Source organism: Podarcis vaucheri (assembly GCF_965113315.1).
Source record: "Podarcis vaucheri genome assembly, chromosome: 4".
Taxonomy (NCBI): Eukaryota; Metazoa; Chordata; class Lepidosauria; order Squamata; family Lacertidae; genus Podarcis; species Podarcis vaucheri.
In genome coordinates this window covers 109,649,611-109,669,134 of record NC_138762.1, presented here as the reverse complement: position 1 = coordinate 109,669,134, position 19,524 = coordinate 109,649,611, and the positions used below count along the sequence as shown (strand labels likewise).

Below are 19,524 nucleotides of genomic sequence, written 5' to 3'. Positions count from 1 at the left end.
AAACAGCCCCAAACACATCCCCACCCTCGTCGGAACAACGATAACTAGGGTGTAACAGTACAGTTTCACGGAACTGAGAATCATGATATACAAGCTTCAGCCACAAGATGGCTGTGTTAGATTAAATTTGAAGAAAAATGTTGAACTTCAGCATATGTGACAGATAATGTAACAGCGTGCCTTATGGTGAGTAGAGTTAAATGGTTATTGTATTTAAACAGGAAATCTGATACTTCTCAGCGTATGAAGGGTTTGAACAAATTTAGAGCTAATCCAAACTATGCGCAGTTAGCATTTTTTCCAAATTATTGTTGGAATATTAGGTTTAAGTGCTGAAATCAATTTAGGTTAGCAGTCTTGGTCTTCTCTGCAAATATCTTTAATATTTGTTTGGTTGTACAAATCAAAATTGGGGATCTTTTTAATATATTGTTTTGCTGATGGTGAGACTAGATCTTCTCTTGTCTTTTTAGTGCTGGGTGTTTAAGCGAATTTTTTCAGAAGCCTTAGCTCTGTACAGTGGTACCTCGGGTTAAGTACTTAATTCATTCCGGAGGTCTGTTCTTAACCTGAAACTGTTCTTAACCTGAAGCACCACTTTAGCTAATGGGGCCTCCTGCTGCCTCCGCACTGCCGGAGCCCGATTTCTGTTCTCATCCTGAAGCAAAGTTCTTAACCTGAAGCACTATTTCTGGGTTAGCGGAGTCTGCAACCTGAAGCGTATGTAACCCGAGGTACCACTGTAATTAAATGCATATGTTTAATGGGTGTAAAAGTATAAGCTGCACTTTTGTGGGTCAGATGGCCTCTAGATGGACCCATTTGTTAGAGGAGGGAGATAAATTGTGCTTAGACAAGGAATCATTTGGTAAATTCAACAAGGAGGTTTTAGGATTGGGACAGACATAATTTTGCAGATTCTTCTGTACGAACATATTGGACTGCTTCACATTTTAAACTAAACAATGATTTAGTGCTATGTACACAAGCCTAGAGTGAGCCTGAGGAAAGGCCAATGTCCCCCAGCTCTCCTGTGCAACCAGGAGAATAGCTTCTTAGGAGCCAGAATAAAATTCAGCCACCCCACTTGCTGTACTTAATAGTTGAATTTAGCAGCACAGAAGTTCCCGCCACAACTGTTTGGCAATTGTTTCTGAAGGTTAAAGAAGGTTTTCTAGTGGGTGGGTGTTTTTTGTCAAATCTATTTTGTCCTGTATATCTCTGGCTTTGGTGTCATTTCACCTCAGCGGCCAGTGGAATCTGTGCATGCATAGGCCCCACTGTCTTCAACTTAACTACTTTCCTGGGAGTAAGCCCCATTGCATTCAGTAGGGCTTGCTTGTGAGTAGACACACTTTTGCTTGCACTGCTTATTGAAAAAACCCTCCCCATCATTCTCACATAGTACCCAACCTCCCATTTCAGCATACGGCAGCCAGCTAAATCTTCTCCCCCGCCCCCAGCCCTCATCCCATCAATCTCCCTTTTTATCAGAGGGAGGGAGGGAGGCCAAACAAGCAAAAAGATAGTCTCCTGATACTGAAATTTTAATCAAATCATGATATCGCTTTTTGTTTTTGTTTTATACAAAAAATGACCTTCTAATATATTGCAGATCTTGTGCATGGTATTCAGAAAACACAATATTGGAAAAACCGGGAAGCTAGTGCTTCTTCCTGTGCTACCTCTGCCTCAGTCAACTGTTCCCTGCCAGCAGGCTGCTGCAAAAATCGCCGCCTCTTTGAGAAAGGGTTAGCTCTCCCCAGTGGCGGAGGATGCCGTTCGGGCACATGGGGCTGGGCAAGGGCGGCAACGCATCGCAAGGCCTCCGGAGTCTGCCTGCCTCCTCCCACTCCGCCACCCTGCAGCTGGGGGGAGGCAGCGGGCGGACCGTAGGGGCAGTGCGGAGCCTGAGCACGCCCAAGCCACCATGTCTCTCCCAGGAGAGAGGCGTGGCTCGGGGGCACTTCAGGCCCTGCGGTGAGTGCCGCCCGGCATTTTGTCACCCCCCTCAGTGGTGACACACAGGGCGGCCCACACCCCCCCTTCCTCCACCCTGGCTCTCCTTGCCATCCCTACTAATAGGTACAATAAAGGTAAAGGTAAAGGTACCCCTGCCCGTACGGGCCAGTCTTGACAGACTCTAGGGTTGTGCGCTCATCTCACTCTAGAGGCCGGGAGCCAGCGCTGTCCGCAGACACTTCCGGGTCACGTGGCCAGTGTGACGAAGCTGCTCCCACGAACTGGCACCAGAGCAGCACACAGAACGCCGTTTACCTTCCCGCTAGAAAGCGGTACCTATTTATCTACTTGCACTTAATTGTGCTTTCGAACTGCTAGGTGGGCAGGAGCTGGGACCGAACGATGGGAGCTCACCCTGCCGCGGGGATTTGAACCATCGACCATGCGATCGGCAAGTCCTAGGCGCTGAGGTTTTACCCACAGCACCACCCGCGTCCCTGGAATAGCTAAAATAGTCTGCTGCAAAAATTCCTGCCTTTTTCAGTTAGCTCTCCCCATCATCACTACAAATAGCTACAAAAACTGGTTACAGACTGAGCAAAAATCGCTGCAATCGCTGCACAGTCTCCTCTGCCTCCTGGTCGTTTTTCTCTTCCAAATTGCTTGCTTCCTTGCTCCAGTGATGCTGAGTCTCTCTGTGGCACAACACTTACAAGGAACTACTCTGTGATGCTGCTGCTGCTGCTGCTCGCTCTGTCCTGTTCTCTTTGTTAACTCTTTCCCTTCGAAATTGCTTGTTTCCTTGCTCCATCTCTCTCTCTCTGTGTGTGTGTGTCTGTGTCTGCGTCTGTGTCTCTTTCCCCTCCCTTGTTGGTGCTGGAGCCCTTTGTTAGCTGTGTATAGAACCCCCCCCCCCGCTTGACTTTCAACTTGCTGCAGAATAAAGGGGGGGAAGCCCCTGTGTTTGTTGTGTGCACATTTCTTTTGGGGCAGAAGCAGCCCACAGGTTTCTTATTAACCCAGCCTATGCAGCCAGCCCCATGTTAACTCTGTGAGTCTTCCGGCTTACCAGTCCAAGCAGGAGGGAAATACACTCTCGAGATGCTTGTTGGCTTGCAAGTTGCTTCAGAGTAAAAAGAAAAAAAGCACTCTGCTCTGCCTTTTGAACCTTTCCCCCCATCTGCATCTGTGTCTCTCCCCCTCATTATGCCCCCCCATTTTCTCTTCCAATCCCATACCCTACCCTAGAACTCTTCCCAATTCTCTCCTGGCCCCTTTGGTTTCTCACACATTTGTTATTAATAACAAATTAATACATTGATATTAAATGTGAAGTTTGGGTGCACAGTTAGAAAAGAATGAAAGTGAGCCTACTGCAACCATTATAGGTCTAGCCTCTGAGTGACCCAGGGTTCCACCTGCATTTCTTGGAGGCTCCTGAGGCTGTCAGACAGGATGCCATGAAGAAGATGACAGACTTGCATGGGACTCTGCTGCTTATACAGAGCCAAATACTCACCATGCTCCATAGAAAAGGGGTTGGCAAATAATGTTTATCTCAAGTGGAGGACCAAAGAGCTAAAATAACTATATGGCTATGCCAACAGTGGACATTGATGAATGCCCTTTGATATGGTGAACGGCACATGAGGCATCCTTCCCAATATTGCAAATAAGTTTTGGGCTATCCCAGGAACAAGTGTGCCTTCTGAAAGTGTGTTCAGCATATGTTCTTCAGAGACAAATGGCATCTCTATTGCCAGAGAATGCTGAAATGCAAATTTTCCTTGCAAAAATTTTCCTTTAATCATTTTTTGTTCTGTAAATTTTTAGCCATTCTTTCTGGTTTGGCCTGGTTTAGAAAAGAAAATTACCCATCAATCAGATAACTGGTTTGTGGGATGTATAAGACTCAATGGATACTTGAATATCTAAAAGTGTGACACTGAATTGGTGTTTTGCTTGTTTAGTAATGTAATTACAATTTTAGTAAACATTCTCTCACCTTACTTTTGATATATGCAACTGATTACTGTATTTTTTGTTCTATAAGACTCACTTTTTCCCTCCTAAAAAATAAGGGGAAATGTGTGTGCGTCTTATGGAGCAAATGCAGGCTGTGCAGCTATCACAGAAGCCAGAAGAGCAAGAGGGATTGCTGCTTTCACTGCGCAGCAATCCCTCTTGTTGTTCTGGCTTCTGAGATTCAGAATATTTTTCTTCTTGTTTTCCTCCTCCAAAAACTAGGTGCGTCTTGTGGTCTGGTGCGTCTTATAGAGCGAAAAATACGGTACTTCTACAGCTTTAATTTTAGAGAAAATGTGCTGATTTAAACATTATTGGTACAGTACCACTATAACATAGCAGTTGTAACAATATGTTAAAGGTAAGTAAAAAATAATCAGTTTTAGAATTAGACTCATAAGTAGTAGCAGTTGTCAGGACATTACCACGTTCACCTCTACATAGCTCCAGCCTTATTTAATATATTGTGATATATTGAAATATTGCAGTGTTTAGCTGGTGATATATCGTGATGTTGAAAACCAGATATCGCCCAACCCTAGTGTCCATAGAAATGATGGCAGTGCTCTGGCAACAATAATAATGAAGTATAATTAAAAATGTTTTTTTTAGGTAACCTAATACCTACCAGAACCATTTCCTATAGTAGTTACACAAAATAGAACAAAGCTAATTAAAGTAATTTTCCCATTGGTCTTCACAGCTAGAAGGTCCATGTGTTCTACAAATCCAAAAAGTACGCAATATAGCTGCACCAAAGGATAATGAAGAATCTCAGGCTGCTCCAAGAATGCTGCGTTTGCAGATGACTGATGGACACACAAGCTGCACTGCAATAGAATATAGTTATATGTCCAAAATAAGGTAAACAATACTTATTTTGCTTCATATTGACTGAAAGCACATTACATTTTAGAACTCTCAAAGGCATTTCAATATATAGAAATGTCTGAGTTTACAATATCTTTTGAAGGAGAAAAAGTTTGTTTCAGAAGTGAAGAAATAATAATCCTATACGAAGAAATCCTTCATATCTTTTTCTGTTTGTGGTTTATGCCTCCAAGAATAAATTGACTGCTAATCTCTCATAGTGGTCCTTGGTTTACAATAGCTGAAAACACAGAAGTACACTGTAAAAGTAAAACATTTATAAGAAATTAATTTAATAGAAAACTTTAGGGTGTTACGTGTTATACACAGCTATAGTTAAAGCTGTCCTTCAGATTCTTTGGGCAATTGTGTGCCTATATGATACCCATTCAAGTAATCAGATGGAGTTTAACAGGGCCATCTGGCCAGCTGATTAGTTGTGTACATAAAATGAGTGGAATTTCATTACTAAAAATGCTAATGAATTGCATAATAGGTATGCTGGATTAGACTACATATGAATTAGTGACTTGATGAGAAGCCATGTGCAAAGCTCATTGGCTTTACACGTATGGTAAACCATAAAGAGATTGCAGAGCAGTTTGTGCACTAAGAAATTACTTGGTGAGCAAAATCAAGAATATCTTAACATTATACAAAAGCCTTTCTCTGTGAGTAAGAGCCAACTTCTAGGGGCTGAGGGGGCTTCTTCCCCAAATAAAATATTTGAGGGTGCTGGGGCCCTCAAAGTTGATGGACATTGCTCTTCAAATAGTGTGCAGGCACCGCATCAGGGGGGACTTACCTGCCCCCCATATTTTATACAAGTTGGCACCTCTGCCAGCACCAATTTAAAACTGCCCTGCAACATTCCTGAAGCTTCTCTAACAGAAAGCTGCCGTTCCCATGTACATTCATAGCTACACTACATAGGGATATGCAAGATTGTGCAAGGTTGCACCCAGATACATTTACCCTAGTGCTAGTTTGTGATTAATCATAAGACTTGTTGTCTTTACACAACTTTCCCCCACAGCTTTAGAGGCCACAGTACAACTGGAACACTGCCTCCATATTAGATATTCTGTCCTTTTCCATGTTGGTCAAGGAGGTATGCTCCTGTTTTATCCTATATTATCTACACAGTTGCCTTAAATCTTGCAACAAGACGGCACTGGAGGTAGTGTGGTGGCCAGGATTAGGTATTTGGTTTCATAGTTGTATGTATCCTTTAGATCTACTTTAGTATAAAACCATTCAAGAACCACTGTGGCTTCACTTTAATTGCCCATATTTCTTCCCATAGCTCATGTGCCCATTTTCTCCTTATCTGTAGATGAAAGCATGTTAGGCATCCAAAAATAAGTGTGAAGTTGTACTCCAGTACCAAAAGATCGGTCCAGCTTTGCAAGATCCTACAGGACAAACCTTCAATTTTATATTTGAATATATTGTATACTATTTAATTAAATAGTTTCAAAGACAACGTTTTTGTTTCTGAAAATGTGAAATGCTGGTTTTGTCATCTTAGTTCTTTAAAAGAAACATGTTTTTTTCTGGAAAAAGTTGTCCTTTAAATAAAACCTAAGTGAAGAATAAAGTTTATTTGCACCTGTGCTTGTCAAAATATTTTTTTCAATGCAGTTTCTAGAAAGAAAACAAAATAGAGTGACAGTAAAAGCACAGCTTAAAATAGCTCAGCATTTTTTTAAAAAGAAGATTTTACATAAGCAAAAATTGCCTACAAAATATCTTTAAAACATTTTCAGCATCTGTCCAAAAGGGGGGTGGGGGGTGAAAGTTTCTTCAAGTGCAGAATTCTGTGATTGCAGCCAGTGATCAAAATTTTGCTAATGACTGGCTGGAGTTTAGATTCTCAGATGCTGATCTTGGGCAGGTAACCTGGTTCTAGACTGCTTACACATTTTGAGGATTAATAGAACACTTTAAACTGAGCCTGGAAATAAACAATTTATTACTGCAACATGCTCTGACCACCCTTGTACCATTGGCAGTTTTTGAACTAGAACAAAATGGCATCTCTGCAGAAGGAGCCTGCTGACTTTACTTCAGCACTCTTTTTCTTAAGGATGGAAGTTGTCACATATTATGTTAGTTAATAAACTATGATTGTAGTATTCATGGAGATCTGGAAGTAATTCGCATCACCTCAACTATCTTACTAGAGCTGTTGGCAAAGGGCAGGACTGAGCAATATCTAGACCAGGCATAGGCAAACTCCAGCCCTCCAGATGTTTGGGATTACAATTTCCACCATCCCTAGCTAACAGGACCAGTGGGTCAGGGATGATGGGAATTGTACTCCCAAACATCTGGAGGGCCAGAGTTTGCCTATCCCTGATCTAGACCACCAGCACATCTGATAAGATGCTAGACTAGGAATATGGAAGACCAAACTCCACAGTTGGGCTCCTTCCTTCATCTGTGACCAGCGCAGAATGCAACAGGGTCTGTATGGAGCCAACATTATAATGAAGATGGTGAAAGTAGAATGAACATCTTTTTTCATTCAGTAATGCTTGACAGGGATTTGGAATTTCTCATGACACTTTGTACTAGAGGTGTCTTGATGCTGTTGGTGGATTACAGATATGTGATGGGTCTCTATCTCCTTTCTGTGCTGCTTGGCCAATGTCTGAAGCCCTTTGCTTCATTGGGAGGGCTGCATGCTTTGGATCCTCAAGGACCCAGTAGCAAGGCTGTGAATTCTCACATGCTACTGTAAAGGTGTCTCAGTCATGAGATGCCCCATATTCAGATATCTGAATCTCATATCTCCTTTGTGTGCTGTTCCATTTCCAGGAACAGGGTTTGTTCTCACCTAAGTATCCCTAGTCGGAGCTCAGTTTCTGAAGTGATTGACAGCTGATTTTCTTAATATATTCTGTCTATTTGACAGATGAGTGAACAGTTGAAAACTACCATTGTAATGATTGATGTTCTATAGATGCTGCAGCACTGAAAATGTGTTTTTTGTTTACCTATTTTGCCACTGAACAATGGAGGCACTTGGAAAAAAACGTACAGTAAAACACGTTTTCTGTGAGTGCTTCCAGAAGCAATATGGAGATGGATTCTTACTATGCTTCTGCATAAGGTGATAGTGCTGGGCCGTGTGTTTTCTCATGACTACATCTTCAAATGCAGATATCTCCAAGTGCAGTGAGTCCTTTCTAGTGATACCTAAATAAGTCACATAGCTATTTAGCATTAAAACAGAATGCACTGTAGTTTCACACTACCAAATTATTTAATATGTATCACATAATAAATAACTTAGAACTGATTCAGTGTAATGGAGATTCAGAACAAAATACTGAAATAATACTTTCGTCAATACTTGTGGAGTTCCTCTTGTTCTTGTGTTTAGTCTGAACACTCCTCCTGGAACGAAAATTAAACTGCTGGGAATTGTGGAAGTGAAAAATGGCATCCTCCTTCTGGATGACAGCAACACAGTGATTCTTGGCGGTGAAGTGGACCATCTTATAGAAAAGTGGGAGTTGCAAAGGGTGAGGTAACATGCTTTCCCCTACCTTAAGCTGAATAACAACAACAACAACAACACAACAATAATAATTAATTTTATTATTATTTATACCCCATCCATCTAGCTGGGTTTTCCCCAGCCACTCTGGGCAGCTTACAGCATATCTAAAATAAAAATAAAAATATCAAGCATTAAAACCTCCTGATACAGGGCTGCTTTCAGATGTCTTCTAAAAGTTGTGTAATTCTTCATCTCCTTGACATCTGAGGTGTTCCCCAGGGAGATTGCCACTACTGAGAAGGCCCTCTGCCTGGTTCCCTGTAACTTCGCTTCCTCCAATGAGGGAACCAGCAGAAGACCCTCAAAGAAGGACCTCAGTGTCTGGGCTGAATGATGGGGGTGACGCTCCTTCAGGTATATTAGTTAAACTTCAAATTATTTATTAGGTATATGAAAATGAAGGCATTGTGATTGTGTTGCAAAGCACATTTAATTAAGTCACATTGTAATGTGCATTAAAAATGTTTTATGGAAAGGTCAGGATTTAAGCTGGGGATGGGGAATGATAGGTTTGGGGGGCATACCTGGCCTCTGGAGCTCCCCAAGACCATCCCCCCAGACCACAGCCTTCACCAGTCCTGCTCCACACTCTCCTCAAGTTGTTTTCCTCCTGGAATGTGTCCTTGTGCTGATGCTTCTTGCTGGCCTGGGTGGAGAGATGCATGGTGTCTCTGGGGCAGAATGTGGGAGGGTACAGAGGAAAGTAGAGCATCCATTGCTCTATCCATGTTCGCCTCTGGCCCTAAACTGCTGTCAGGTTGCTCACGAGGGGTTCTCCATCCCTGATTTAAACCCAGAAAATTTAGCATTTTGTTAGCATTCTGAGGTGTCAGAGAAAAATGGGCCGGCAAAAGTTCCACACTGGAGGTGGGCCGTTTCTATACCAGCCTTCTATCCAGTGTCAGTGTGGTACTGTGAATGTCATAAAGCTCTCTGATTTCCTTGTTGAGGCTTTCTACTTTTTGCCTCTTCACTTTATGGGGAAACCTGTCTCCTTCCTGAGGCACTTCAGAAAGAACTTAGCAAACACTCCTTGTACATCTCTTGAATAGTGGTTTTTGTCTGATTATATGTACCGTATTTTTTGCTCTATAAGATTCACTTTTCCCCTCCTAAAAAGGGGAAATGTGTGTGTGTCTTATGGAGTGAATGCAGGCTGCACAGCTATCCCAGAAGCCAGAACAGCAAGAAGGATTGATGCTTTCACTGCGCAGCGATCCCTCTTCCTGTTCTGGCTTCTGAGATTCAGAATATTTTTTTTCTTGTTTTCCTCCTCCAAAAACCAGTCTTGTGGTCTGGTGCGTCTTATAGAGCGGAAAATATAGTATTTATTGCAATAATGTATAACCTGCTTTTCATGATGTAAATCTTTCCAAGGCAGCTTGCAGAGTAACGAAACTGTTAATAAAACTGCAATCACACTATCAAAATATTAAGCAGGATCCTTCCCAGAAGGCAGGTCACGTGGTAAAAGATCTTGGGGTGTGGGAGGGCATAGTCCCTCTGGAGCAGCCTCTAAGGTGGTCTTTTTCCTGCCTGATAAATTGACATCTAGTGCTGGTTGAAGACACAGTGTGTAAAACACAAAGTTCTGTGGTTTGTGTAGCATGTTTCCACCCTACATTTCTTTGAATCCATAGAACTTCCTCAGTAAAAAGACTTCATATGTATTTCTTTCTAGAAGCACAAGCTTAATGCCCAATTCAAATGGGGTAGTTGATTTGCTTGTTTAGAAAGTTTGCCTTCTCTCTTTGTCTCCTTCAAGCTTTCCTGTGCCTCCACACTCTTCTCATGACACCGGTGCTTCTAGTAAGGTTGATCAGTAAGTGGGTAGATACAGGGCATGACGGGTAGAATGCCATACCTCTTGCTGTGGCAAGGCCAGTTCATGAGAATGTCGCTTCATTTCACAGAGCTTATCGAAACACAACAGAAGTAACATAGGAACGGAAGGTGGACCTCCTCCCTTTGTACCTTTGGGGCAGGTATGACGTGCTTTTAAAATAGGTTTAAACTTTGAAACAGAAGCGACTCTGTTGTATCTTAGAATATTTCTTATTATTATTTCTTATTATTTATTGAATATATATACCGCCCCATACCCAGAGGCTTTATTTAAAAAAAGCTACATATAGGACTTTTTATTTCAATACTTTGGCATTGTGTTCTTTAGAGTCTAGTGTTTAACAGGATATGGTGCAGGAAAAAGATATTTAAGCATTAATTTACAAATTGATATAACTGTAAGAAACTAGTTTGAACATAATGCTTTTCTACATGTTTGAGAACTTTCAAGCGGCGGCCAAGTGCCTTCCCAGTCCATTCTTTCAAGTGCCACAAGGAACATCAGCTACGTGATACTTTCTATTTAGCAGTTAAATGTTTGGTTAGATATCTTTTTCTTTTTAAGTTTTGCCCCTGCTTTGTACTTAGCTGTGTGTACAGTATTGGTTTGTTTTTAGAGTGTGCGCACACGCACGCACAACCACCCAGTTTCTTGTGCGTGTCCCTATGTCAATGAGACTATATTCTAAAAGCAGCTTGATCTGTGGGGTAGAAAGTTTCAATTTCCGCTATTTGGTACCAACCGGTTGTCTAGAAATGGAGCCTTCTTCATCCAGTAGAGAGGATTCTTTAATCAAAGCAAGACCTGAGTGGGGCTGGACTGGGAGGCTTCCTCTGGAGCCTCTTGTCACTTCTTGGAACCTGCACAGTCCCAAAAGATCTTTAAGGGAGAGGAAGAGACGGGGGATCATGCTGGGCTGCTTGAGTAACACAATCGCTCTCTTATAATTTATCTGTCTTTATTTCCTGTGTAGTAGAGACTGGGAAGTTCAGATCACAACTAGAATCTGGCATGTGGCTGTATTGTGATTTGATTCTATTATATTAAAAATGAAATACATGGTAGATGGAGCTGCTTTTTAAATATGCTTTTACATTTCCAGAAGTGTGTATCTCAGCTTCAAGTGGACAGCAGGGAGCTGGATCGGAGAAAAACTCTGCAAGTGACAAGCACAGCGAAACCTGCTGGGGACAATGATGAGTTTGAAAAACAGCGAACAGCTGCTATTGCAGAAGTAGCAAAAAGCAAAGAGGTTAGAAAGAGGGTCTGCAGTATATTATTATTATTATTATTATTATTATTATTATTATTTACAGTAAATTTGTAATTTGTGGAGGTACTATAATGTCTGTGCGTTCTCTTCTTGGTATTGTATGGAGAAATGAATATGAAGGTATTTGCTGTGTTCCCACAAAATAAATTATCCAGTGAGGAGAAAGGGGGTTCTAAAGGAATTTGGCATGGAGTACTGCTGAAGAGAAAATCACCCAATCAGTTTAGAAGCATGCATTGTTCTATATTCATTGATTATAGTTATTTAAGCTAATTAGAAAACTTGAGTACAGTGATACCTCAGGTTAAGAACTTAATTCATTCTGGAGGTCCATTCTTAACCTGAAACTGTTCTTAACCTGAGGTACCACTTTAGCTAATGGAGCCACCCGCTGCTGCCACGCGATTTGTGTTCTCATCTTGAAGCAAAGTTCTTAACCCGAGGTACTATTTCTGGGTTAGTAGAGTCTGTAACCCGAAGCATCTGTAACCTGAAGCGTCTGTAACCCGAAGTACCACTGTATGAAAGAAAGAAAGAAAGAAAGAAAGAAAGAAAGAAAGATAGATAGATATTGGAAACATATGTTTCAGTGTACCCAGGTGTTTGTTTGTTTGCTTGCTTGTTTTGGAAAGACCAGAAATACAGGAGGAGTAGATTGTTCAGATATCGCACTAGCCAAGGATTAAAATGAATATGTATATTAAATCACATAAATATGTCAGACTTAGGGTAGATGTTTTGACTGGTTTATTTCGTACATAGAATGTTTTGGAACCAAAACATTTTGTTATGTATAAAAGCAAGCAGTTTTAGTAATGTAAAAGGTCCCTTAAACTAAAAGCCTAACCGTACTGCCTATGTAATCTCTATAATGTATCGGTGATGAAATATTCTTCCTTCCAATTTCTGATTTAAGTTGTTTTTTATATAAGTTGTGGGATTCTCTCCCCACAGAGGTGTGTCTGGCTTCTTCATTCTGTGCCTTTGCACCTCTTTGCCTTTGACCCCTGAAATGTGTGTTTTCATCGCCCACTCTGTTCTTGTAACTATAATCTGTTTTACATGTTTCTTATTCTGAGTTTTAGATTGTTGTAACCTACCCTGGGAGCTGTCTGTGAAGGTTGGGTAATAAATTTGATAGTAATAATAATCCCCAATTATGCTTGTTAAAACCTTTTTACAGTATTTTGTGATTTCTAGAGAGACTAGAAGTGGAGCTAAAAATCAAAATTTTGTTTGCAGGAATGCTAAAAATGAGTATCTTCAGACTGGCTTTCCATAGTGGTTATATAAAGAAAGTTAGTACTGGTGGTACTGAAAGATTATTTTCCTTATCTCTTCTCTAAAGACTAAAACGTTTGGAGGTGGCGGCAGTACTAGAAGCAATCTCAGTGTGAGTACAGGAGGGAATCGAATCAGGGAAGTGTTCCAGAAAGAGAAGATCAAGCCTGAGGGGAAAAATGAAGGTGTCTATCGAGAACTGGTAAGGCTGGAATCTCAGCAAGCCTTCAAACATTTTATATGAAGGATGTTCAGGGGGAGGGGAGGGGACGTTTTTGTGCAAGGTATGCAGACATCTTGACTACCAGTACAATTCCTATGTGTTATATTCCGTGGAGTTTACTGAAGGATACTTCGGTTAGGATTGCAGCCTAACTCAATATTTGATTAAAGTAAAATGTTAAATTGCAAGAAAATTGAAAACCAATTGTCATGGCTGAAAGGTAACCCCTTTGCAGATATGTTTCTTATAATCCAGATTTCTCCCCCATACAGATGGATGTTGAGCTTTTCAACTATGAAAATATTGCTGGATTTTAGTGACAACATCATCAACAACAACAAGCATCATCATCTATTTCTACCTCGCTCATCTGGCTGGGTTTTGCCACTCTGGGCGGCTTCTAACAAAAGATTAAAAATACATTAAAACACCAATCATTAAAATTTCCCTAAACAGGGCTGCCTTCAGATGTCTTCTAAATGTCATATAGTTGTTTATTTCTTTGACATTTGATGGGAGAGTGTTCCACAGGGCAGGTGCCACTACTGAGAAGGCCCTCTGCCTGGTTCCCTGTAACCTCACTTCTTGCAGTGACGAAACCGCCAGAAGGCCCTCGGTGCTGGACCTCAGTGTCCAGGTTGAACGATGGGGGTGGAGATGCTCCTTCAGGTATACTAGGCTGAGGCCATTTAGGGCTTTAAAGGTCAGCACCAACACTTTGAATTGTGTTTGGAAACGTACTGGGAGCCAATGTAGGTCTTTCAGGACTGGTGTTATATGGTCTTGGCGGCCGCTCCCAGTCACCAGTCTAGCTGCCGCATTCTGGATTGGTTGTAGTTTCTGGGTCACCTTCAAAGGTAGCCCCACGTAGAGCACATTGCAGTAGTCCAAGTGGGAGATTACCAGAGCATGTGCCACTCTGGTGAGACAGTCTGCAGACAGGTAGGGTCTCAGCCTGCATACCAGATGGAGCTGGGAGACAGCTACCCTGGACACAGAATTGACCTGCGCCTCCATGGATGGCTGTGAGTCCAAAATGACCCCCAGGCTGCACACCTGGTCCTTCAGGGGCACAGTTGCCCCATTCAGGACCAGGGAGTCCCCCACACCCGCCCGCCCCCTGTCCCCCACTAAAACTGGTTTAAAATGTTGTTCTTTTGCCAAATCTGTAGTTTGACATCAGCCTTGCTAGTAATTATTTAAAAGTCATTGTGGCAGCAGTGTGCAAGTTGAACTGTTCTTGCAAGCTGTGGCCAGGATCCAGAGAAATGCAAAGCTAGTATCATGTGCAAAGCAAGTACCTTGTGTCTTTATTGAACAGCAGTTCCCTGTGCTATACTGTGAACTGCTTCTGAAACTGAAGGAGCTTTCAAAAACAGTTTGGCGTGGAGTTTAGCTATTCAAGAGGAAGTTAAATGTTTGAGCTTACCTGTGCTTGTGTATCCCTCTTGAAATTGGTTGAAAAGCACTTTCAAATGCAAGAACCCAGATGGATACTGGGTCACTCAGCCCTTCTTTTGAATTCATTCAAGGCAGGTAGTAGCTGCTGGATCTGTGTGCAGCCCTGACAGTGAGAGGGCTGTGATACTTGCAGTGTGATTGCTGCACATAAGACGGGTCTGTTTCCATCATAGTGAAACAGTTCACAATTCCCAGAACACACCAGGTTGTAGTGAATGATGTGGGGATAGAAGTGTATTCATCCCAGACTTTCCTGACTACTCCAATCCATTGCAGTTTTCTGAACCTCCTTAAAAGACTCCCTTGAGTGGTGATCATATCCTGAAATGTGGCACATGGACTGCAGTGGAATGGGAAGAGCTCCAAATTAGTGGGCGGCATAGGGATCACAATTAGGTGGTGGCATCCCCTACCTGCTACTGCCCTCCTTGGAGATAATTCAGGAAAGACGTTTAATCAAAGGCAATAAATAAAGGGCATATTTTGATATTCCCTTTGTCTGTGGTTTGTATGAAATTATGACTTTGTAAGAAATTACTCTTAATTTAGCAAAACCGACTTGCCTTGTGGTCTTGTGTGTCTTGTCTTGTGTGTACATGAAATACTAATTTGTGTTTTAATTTAATATAAATATTCACTTTAAAAGTAAACAGTTTTATGGGGTACATTGTATCCATGGTTTACATTTATTCATGTCTTCTATTGCAGGTTGATGAAAAGGCTCTCAAACATATAACAGAAATGGGTTTCAGTAAGGAAGCAGCAAGGCAGGCGCTTATGGATAACAGCAACAACCTTGAAGCTTCATTGAACTTCCTTCTGAACAGCAATAAACAAATGACTGTACAAGGCCCACCTCCTAGAGGTACAACTTTAAAGGCTGCTTCTTACAGAGAAGCATTTGAATAGGAACAATTTACTTATGAACTACAACCAAAGGTTTCTGGTGGTTTTCTGTGAAGCCACCAACTATAATTACTTCCCAGTTAACATTGCTGTTGATGTGTAGAACATGAGGCTATTGTAACACAGTACATAATGGATTTATAATACAACACCCCAAGGGATTCTGTAGTTGTGGTGCTGTAAAGCTTCTTTCAACGAATGTCTAACCTGCCTTAATGTCACCAAGGTCTTGAGAGTTAGAATGTTCTTTGGCTACCATGGGTGGAGCTGATGAGATCCTTCAGAGGAACATGGCAGGCAGCAAGGCCAAAGGGGGCACATGAGCCCAGGAAATGACTTTGCACAAGGAACTAGGAAAAAGTTGTTTGGAAGAAGGGAGAGATACAGAGGAATGGTGGAAAGGAGCGGGAAAACCAGGAAAGGGTGTGCAGAGGTGCATGTATCTAGGAACCTTAGGGGTAAAGTTTCTTCTCCTTTTTCTTCATTAAATTTATGTACTCTGCTTCATCCTAAGATCTCAGGGAGCTTCACACGGTAAAAATACAGGATAAAAGCACAGAATAAATAGAACAAAAACAGAGCAGCACCCCCTCCCTGCCAAAAACACTTTTAAAGGGCCATAGAAAATTAATCAGCCCAAGGCCTGATTAGAGGAACACTTTCACCCAGCACCTAAAGACATCTGTTGAGGTCGCCAAACAGACCTCCCTGGGGAGAGCATGCCACAAATGGAGCCACTGCGGAAAAGGCCTGTTCTTGTGTTGCCGCCCTTTGGACCTCTCGTGGAGGAGGCACATGAAGAAGGGCCTCATGATGATCAAAGAGTCCAGATTGGTTTTTAGTAGAATTATGCCAAAAAGCAGTTTAAACAGAACCTCTTGGAATTTCTTCCACTTGGTTTATTTTTCACATATGCTTATTTATAGTAGCACTGACTGGGAAAGAGGGGTCAGAAAGGGAGGAGTTAATTCTTATCCACAGTGGAGATGAACACTCCATCACTGTGATCAGCACACTTTTTAACTTTGGCAGGATCTTGTAAATAACATATCTAATTTTACCCATTCTTTCCTTACTTTCCTTACTATCACTGCTATGTGGTAAAAGTAGAATGTGCTCAATTACCAGCTTCTGTGTCTTATTCTACCTCAAAACATGGATACTACAGAAGGTTTTTGGCTATTACTTCCACTTTCTTTTATATTCTGGCTCCCCATCCCACCCCATTTAGCTCATGGATTCTTCCTGTAATATTTGCAGTTAAGCTTGCTGTTTTGGTCAAATAAGAATAGTGTTGTTACAGACTGCTGTATACCTAATTTTTTAAAAAAGTCTCAGATAAATAAGTTTGAGTGGACATAAGGTAAAGGGTTCGTTTTAATGGCCATGCATGCCCTAGTCAGGTGATCACCTCACATGATGAGAGGGAGAAAAGGAGCTTGATAACTAGCTTGGTTCCCAACCTAGCTCCTCGCTCTGCTTTGGAGGGTGAATGTTTCCAATGGACCCATGCTGAATTGTGGGAGCTCCCAGTAGAATTAGAACCCTAATTGCTTACAGTATTTGGAATTTGCCAGAGCATGAAAAACTTACCTTGCATCCAGGTGCAAAGATTTTCTCTGAAATATATATCCTACTTTAATACACCTTAACGTGGTAGGTGTAAGATATTGTCAACAAAAATATGGAAAATGTCTTCAGCCATCTATTTCAGCCTTCCCCAACCTTGTGTCCCAGATGTTGTTGGAGAGCATTTGCCATGCTGGCTAGGGGTGATGCAGTTGTTCTCCCAACAACGTCAGGGAACACAAGATTGATGGAAGCTAATCCAGTTGATAAGTTACCACATTCCTTTAAGGTTTCTCTGTATACCTAACTTTAAAATACTTTGAATTGCTTTATTTTTCAAGCTAAGTTCATTTGACTATAACTAAATAGGTTATATGATTTATCTCTAGGGAAGGGGAAAGGCAGAGGCCGGATACGACCTGAAGATGAGGAAGAACTAGGAAATGCCAGGCCATCGGCTCCAAGCACACTGTTTGACTTCCTGGAGTCTAAAATGGGTACTCTTGCAGTAGAAGGTATGTAGACAGGGTGGGAGTTTGCAGCTTCTTGCACGACACCATGAGTAGATCCATCATCCATATGAGTAGATCCACCTCCTTGGCTAGTTCACAAGTCCCAACTGCTGTGCCTAGGGTGGGGCTTAGAAAACCTCCTGCATATAAGTCTTCAGTCCTTATAGAAAGATGCTGGAACTCTTATCTCCTTGACTTATTTGCTCTCTTTGCTGTGAGCCTGTGTGTATATAATCTTAGACTGTTAACTAGAATTCCTTGTTGACCAAACTTTGGACCGTGCCTTGGTCTCACTCTGAATCACCCTGTAAGTGAAATCTGACTCTTGGCATCCTTCTCCCTGACAGCAGGATACGGACCATTGCCACACTGGCTGGGGTTCATGGACGTTTTAGTTCGAAACAGGGCACCCCATTGGCTAAGATTGATCTAGGGTAATAATCGATGGGGTAGGAGAAAGTGCTGGAGCAAATAGAATCTATATACCATGTTGATTCAGGTGATTAGGGCCCCTGCAGAGTGATCCTCCTCCCACCCTGACAGTGGAACCTCTAGTTATGAACTTAATTCATTCCAGAGGTCGGTTCTTAACCTGAAACTGTTCTCAACTAGAGGCGTGCTTTCGCTAATGGGGCCTCTTGCTGCTGCCGGCACACGATTTCCGTTCTCATCCTGGGGCAAAGTTCTCAACTTGAGGTAACTCTTCCAGGTTAGCGGAGTTTGTAACCTGAAGCATTTGTAACTCAAGGTACCACTGTACTGTATAGACCTAGTATTGTGGAGCAGGCATCACCTTGAACATTTATAGCTGTCCTCTTAAGTCTGAGTTTTCTTGGACCTGTCCCCTTTTGCGGGGCCAACATACCCATCCAGGCGGATTTTTGCATTTTATATGGAATGTCCAGGTTTGGGTCTGAAGCAGGGTCTGAAGTGAGGTCTGCAGCCTACGTTGGCACTGCCAGCGACCTTGAGGACAGATGTTGAGGATAACGACGCCAGACCCACATGCCTCCTCACTTGCACGTCACCCAGAGGCCACACGGTTCTTCAGAGTGGCAGAACAGTAGAACTAATCCTGTGTTTCCCAAAATGGGTGATACTGCCCCCTGGGGAGGCTGCAAAGATCCAGGTGCGATTGGTGGGTGCTGAATAAAGCTGAGGGGGCGGTGGAAGCGACACCACCTCCCCTGGCTCCAGCGGTCATTCTGGAGGCCAGGGTTTTCCCCAGACTTGGGTGAGCCATTTTCAGCTTCACCCAGGCTCGGGAAGTAGATCACAGCTTGCCTGCCTATTTGGCCAATGGCAGGTGGGCAATGGCGCCAGCCCCACCACTGGGGCGGATCGGACTGAGCCAGCCGGCTTCACTCTGGTACGGCCCATGGGTTTTTAATCCTGGGGCCTAGTTCACCTCATAGAGCTGAACATTAATAAATTGAAGGCAGTGCACTAGGTTCATCCTTCTCATTAGGACTATTTTTAATGTTATTTGTAATTTTTATTTTAATATTATCCTTTGTTATCTTCATTTTGTGTGTATAATGCAAATGTTACTATGGTTGATTTTAATAAATAATTTTATAATTTCGAGTTTCAAGGTGTCTTATTTACAACATTTTTCTGTGCTGTGGTGTAGGACGGAGGTAGAAATATAGATACATAAACGATGCAAATTTGTCACTGCATATTTCTCTTTGTTCACTTAAGGACAGTGGATTTCCAGGGGGGCGCTGAGTATTTTTTGTTCTGAAAAGGGGGCAGTAGGCCACATAAGTTTGGGAACCTCTGGTGTAATCCATCAAGGCAGCAAAGAGGGAAACTTTAAAAGCAACTGGTTGAACAGATAACATTTTAATCCCAGCAAATGGGTTATCCATGAATTGGCTTATACTTGGATCATCTAGTGAAAAGACTGGAATGTTTTTTTCTCCAAGACCAGTCCTGGTGGGACCTTTGGTATGCTGCCTTGTCTTTCCCACTCATGCCCAGAATATTAACCAAGATCTAATTAGAAAACGCATATTGGCC

At 42.2% G+C, this 19,524-nt stretch overlaps 1 protein-coding gene across 5 annotated transcripts in view; it reads left to right on the top strand.

Annotated features, from left to right (window-relative positions):
- TDRD3 (tudor domain containing 3) overlaps positions 1–19,524 on the top strand; it is a 65,029-nt gene that overhangs the window by 14,090 nt on the left and 31,415 nt on the right. For all 5 annotated transcript variants that reach the window (XM_082221420.1, XM_082221421.1, XM_082221423.1 and 2 more), the window contains 7 exons: positions 4,691–4,851; positions 8,249–8,390; positions 10,342–10,413; positions 11,377–11,526; positions 12,896–13,030; positions 15,221–15,377; positions 17,377–17,502. In XM_082221420.1, the coding sequence (XP_082077546.1) occupies positions 4,691–4,851; positions 8,249–8,390; positions 10,342–10,413; positions 11,377–11,526; positions 12,896–13,030; positions 15,221–15,377; positions 17,377–17,502 (943 nt within the window). The remainder of the gene's footprint in view (positions 1–4,690; positions 4,852–8,248; positions 8,391–10,341; positions 10,414–11,376; positions 11,527–12,895; positions 13,031–15,220; positions 15,378–17,376; positions 17,503–19,524) is intronic.